The 3,949-nt window shown below is 58.6% G+C and overlaps 1 protein-coding gene across 1 annotated transcript in view; it reads right to left on the bottom strand.

Annotated features, from left to right (window-relative positions):
* Positions 1-3,253: 3,253 nt before the first annotated feature.
* Positions 3,254-3,949, bottom strand: part of LOC107307123 (ras-interacting protein 1-like) — a gene marked incomplete at its 3' end in the record, with an annotated part of 20,809 nt that continues 20,113 nt past the window's right edge. Inside the window, 1 exon segment of the mRNA XM_032441690.1 lies at positions 3,254-3,445. Within this exon segment, the coding sequence (XP_032297581.1) occupies positions 3,254-3,445 (192 nt within the window).

Below are 3,949 nucleotides of genomic sequence, written 5' to 3'. Positions count from 1 at the left end.
CTGCGCCCCCCCAGAGCCCGCAGCAGCCCCGTGTCCGGCCCGGCTCCTTAATGAGCTGCTTGCACCTGCGGTGATGTTAATTAGAATTAATTAATTAGCGTTAATTAGAGAGCTGCATTAATGAGCTCCAATGAGATGCGGGAGGGCGGGGCTTCGCGGAGGGGCGGGGCCAACGAGTGTCAAATCTATCTTATTATTGTAGCGGGGGCTAAAGAAAGGGGCGGGGCTGAACGGCCCAATAGGCGTCGCGAGTGGGCGTGGCCAGCACCGAGTGGGCGTGGCCAGCTCTGAGGGGGCGTGGCCTCATCCTTAAAGTGATACGCACATCTAAATGGTGCGCAGGGTCTGGCTCTTAAAGGGACACACACACCAATACGGGGTGGTAGAGGGGGGTCGTGCGGGTGGTCGCGGGCTGTGGGGGGAGGCGGTGCTGGACCTGTTTTGATGAAGCGGGGATGCGGCCTGTCCTGCAGCAGCTGCAGCACGAGGCTCTCGCTGGTGGTCAGGAAGCGCCGCTTCTGACGCAGCCGTCAGGCCACCATCACGATCCACTGGGGCTATAAATGGGGGGGGGGGAGACAACATCAGCCCCCCCATCATGGGGGTCCCCAACCCCCCCCCAGCCCCCATAACTCCAATAAAATCCCTTTTTTCCCCCCATTTGTCCCCATTTCTCGTAGCCTTTGTCCCCCCCCATCCCACCCCCCCCCTTTCAGCTCTCAGCCCACCCCCATTTTTACCCCCCTTCACTCTTCAGCCTTCTACATCATTTCTATGACCCCCACCTCTATTTAAACCATACTCCCAGCCCGCGCGCCACCAATACCTTTTGTACCTGCGGCATGAAACAGGCGGTCAACACACATCTCCGTCCGCACGTCAAAACACGCTTCCGCAGCTCCACAGAGCCCGGCGTAGCATGCCAATTGAAGGCGTGGCGGGCCTAGCATACAATGAAACTCACGGACTATCCCTCCCTCCCAGTACACCCCCCCCCCCCCCCCACCTCATTTGGACCCTCTGAACACGTGAGCCTCAGTGCGTCTCCCTTCGTCCCTCCCCCATTTCTTAGCCCCGAATAACGGGGTCTCCTGAAGCATTGAACACTGGGGAATCCCTTGCCCCCCCCAAACCCCCCCTTCAGAACCCTCAGCCCTTTAGGGCCCCCTCAGACTTTATAGGGACCCCCCCCCCCCAGACCCACCACACACTGGGGACCCCTAAGTCCCCCCACGACCCCCCTCCAACTCTCCGTCCTAGGGACCCTCTCAGGGCACGCCCACATCATCGAGTCTCAGCCTTCCGCAGGACCCCCCCCAGCCCTTCTAGGACCCCCCCACCCCCATCACCCCCAGTTTCATCCCCCCTACCCCCATTAATTCCCCCCACCCCATTCAACCCGTACCATGATGCAGGCCTGTGTCTCGATGCCGCAGGCAGCACCTTTGAGTGGCGGCGCTGCAGCTTCCCCCCTGCATGGGGGGGCACCATTTAGCTGAACGTTGTTTGGCATAAACTGGTAACGGGCAGATCCTGGCCCCCAATTCGGCCACCGTGGGACCCAACGCCTGCGTGTTTCTGCTCCGTCACCACAGCTGCGCACATCCAGCACGGCAGGCCTGGGGGGGGCAAAAAAACCAATGGGGGCGGGCAAAAAGGGCCATGGGGGGGCAAAAAAACCATGGGGGGGCAAAAGAGGGCCATGGGGGGGGGTCAAAAAGGGCCATGGGAGGTGCAAAAGAACCATGGAGGGGGGTTAAAAATAGTGGCCATGGGAGCGGGGGCCAAATACAGGGCCCTGGGGGGCGTAAATAGCCAGTTGAGTGGGGTAAATAGGGCGCAGGAGGGATCAAAAATGGCGGGGGATGGGCAAAAGGGGGGGCTGGTCCATGGGTTGGGGTCCTGTGTGTTATTATGGGGTGGCAGTGCGTCCTAAAGGGGCCCTAATAGGTATGATAAAGGGTTTATAGAAGGGTGGTGTGAGGGGGTGGAAATGGTTGGGTCTGTGTTGTATTTAAAGGGGCGCTGCAGGTAACCAGCCGGGCTGGGGGCCTATAGTATAATCTAAAGGATCTAATGGCAGTAGTGGGTGCGGGTTGTTATTGGGGGTCCTAAAGGGGGATATGGGAGATATAGGGGACATGGGGGGCAGAGTTAAGGGTGAGGGGCTGGGCGATTATAGAGTCATAAGGGGGGGGGGGGGGGTAAAGGGGCGGCTTATGAGGGGGCGGGCCTGCGTCCCGGGTGCACTGGGGTCAGACCCGGGTACCGGATGTAGGACCAGCACTGGTCAGACCCGGGGTACCGATGTAGACAGCGCAAAACGTCTTTGGGGTCCACGTGGTAATACAACAAAATCCCGCTTGTGAAACGACCTGCGCCACGGCGACCACTAGCGTTGAAGTGTGAGACATGGACCGAAGCGCTCCTGGAGGTCACACAGCAAGCAGCAACAGAGCGGCCCGGGGGACTACGCGGCTCCACGCGGCGCCGCCCAGTTGTTGCCGGGAGTCACTGTTATGGGAGTCTCGCCGCAGAACGGGGAGAGCGGGCGAATATCCACGCTGACGCTGCCGTGCGCCGCCGAACGCCCACGTGATCGCGCTCCCCGCCAACCCAAATCGGCGCCTGCAGCGTCACGGAGCGCCGCACACACCACCGCGTGTGCGACCAATAATAGAAAGTTGTCAAATTCCGCTCCACGAGACGACTCGCAGCCAATCAGAAAAGCGAATTTCAAGCCCCTCCACCTGAAACACGCCCACGGCCACTCAAAGCCAACCAGAGCGCAAAGAGGGCCGGCCCGCCCCCCGAATTCCTTGCTGCCGTAGGCCAATGAGCAGCAGCAGCCGCGGTGACGCGAAGCCACGCCCCTTATCCAGGCTGAGCCAATGGAGCAGCGCGGGGCGTGACCGTTACCATGAGACAAGTCCCGCCCCCCGATAACGCTCCGCCCCCCATTAGGCTCCGCCCATCAATCCCCATAAGCCCCGCCCCCTGCTTAAGCCCCTCCCCCGTCGTCCTTAGCCTGAGTGGACGGCCTCAATGGGCCTTATTTGGGAGGGGGCTACAAGGGACCCCCGGGATCAGCCCAGGACCCGCCCCCCAGTTTAGGACCCCCCCCATAAAGCTCAGAACATCCCCCTAAAGACCCAAAATCCCCCCACCATTCTCCCACACCCCCCCACTCACAACCCCCCCCCAGTTATATGCCACTCCTCCTCCCCATATTAAAACCCCCCCCCCTTATTACTCAGGCCCCCCCCCCTCATGGCCGCCATGTTGGCGGGCAGCGCGCCCTCCTCCCGTTCCCATAATGCCGTTCGGAGGCGGCGCAGCGCCCCCTGCAGGACGGGGTCGGTGACGGCAGCTCCCGGCTGCAGCTGGAACCCGGCGCTGGGCAGCAGCAGCGGGGGGTGGTCAGAGAAGCTCTCGAAGATGTCACCTGGGGGGGCATTAATTAATAGGGTCATTAATGGGGGCATTAATTAATAGGGGCATTAATAGGGTCATTAATAGAGTCATTAATTAATAGGGGCATTAATAGGGTCACTAACAGGGTCATTAATAGGGGCATTAACAGGGACATTAACAGGGTCATTAATAGGGTCATTAACAGGGTCATTAACAGGGTCATTAACAGGGTCATTAATTAATAGGGTCATTAACAGGGTCATTAACAGGGTAATTAATTAACAGGTTCATTAACAGTGTCATTAATAGGGGCATTAACAGGGGCATTAATTAACAGGGTCATTAACAGGGTCATTAACAGGGTCATTAATAGGGGCATTAACAGGGGCATTAATTAACAGGGTCATTAACAGGGTCATTAACAGGGTCATTAACAGGGTCATTAATAGGGTCATTAACAGGGTCATTAACAGGGTCATTAATAGGGGCATTAATAGGGGCATTAATAGGGGCATTAACAGGGTCATTAATAGGG

The sequence above is a fragment of the Coturnix japonica genome, unplaced genomic scaffold (genome assembly GCF_001577835.2).
Source record: "Coturnix japonica isolate 7356 unplaced genomic scaffold, Coturnix japonica 2.1 chrUnrandom488, whole genome shotgun sequence".
Classification (NCBI taxonomy): Eukaryota; Metazoa; Chordata; class Aves; order Galliformes; family Phasianidae; genus Coturnix; species Coturnix japonica.
Note: the sequence above shows the minus strand (reverse complement) of the source record. Positions and strands in the feature narration are given on the sequence as shown.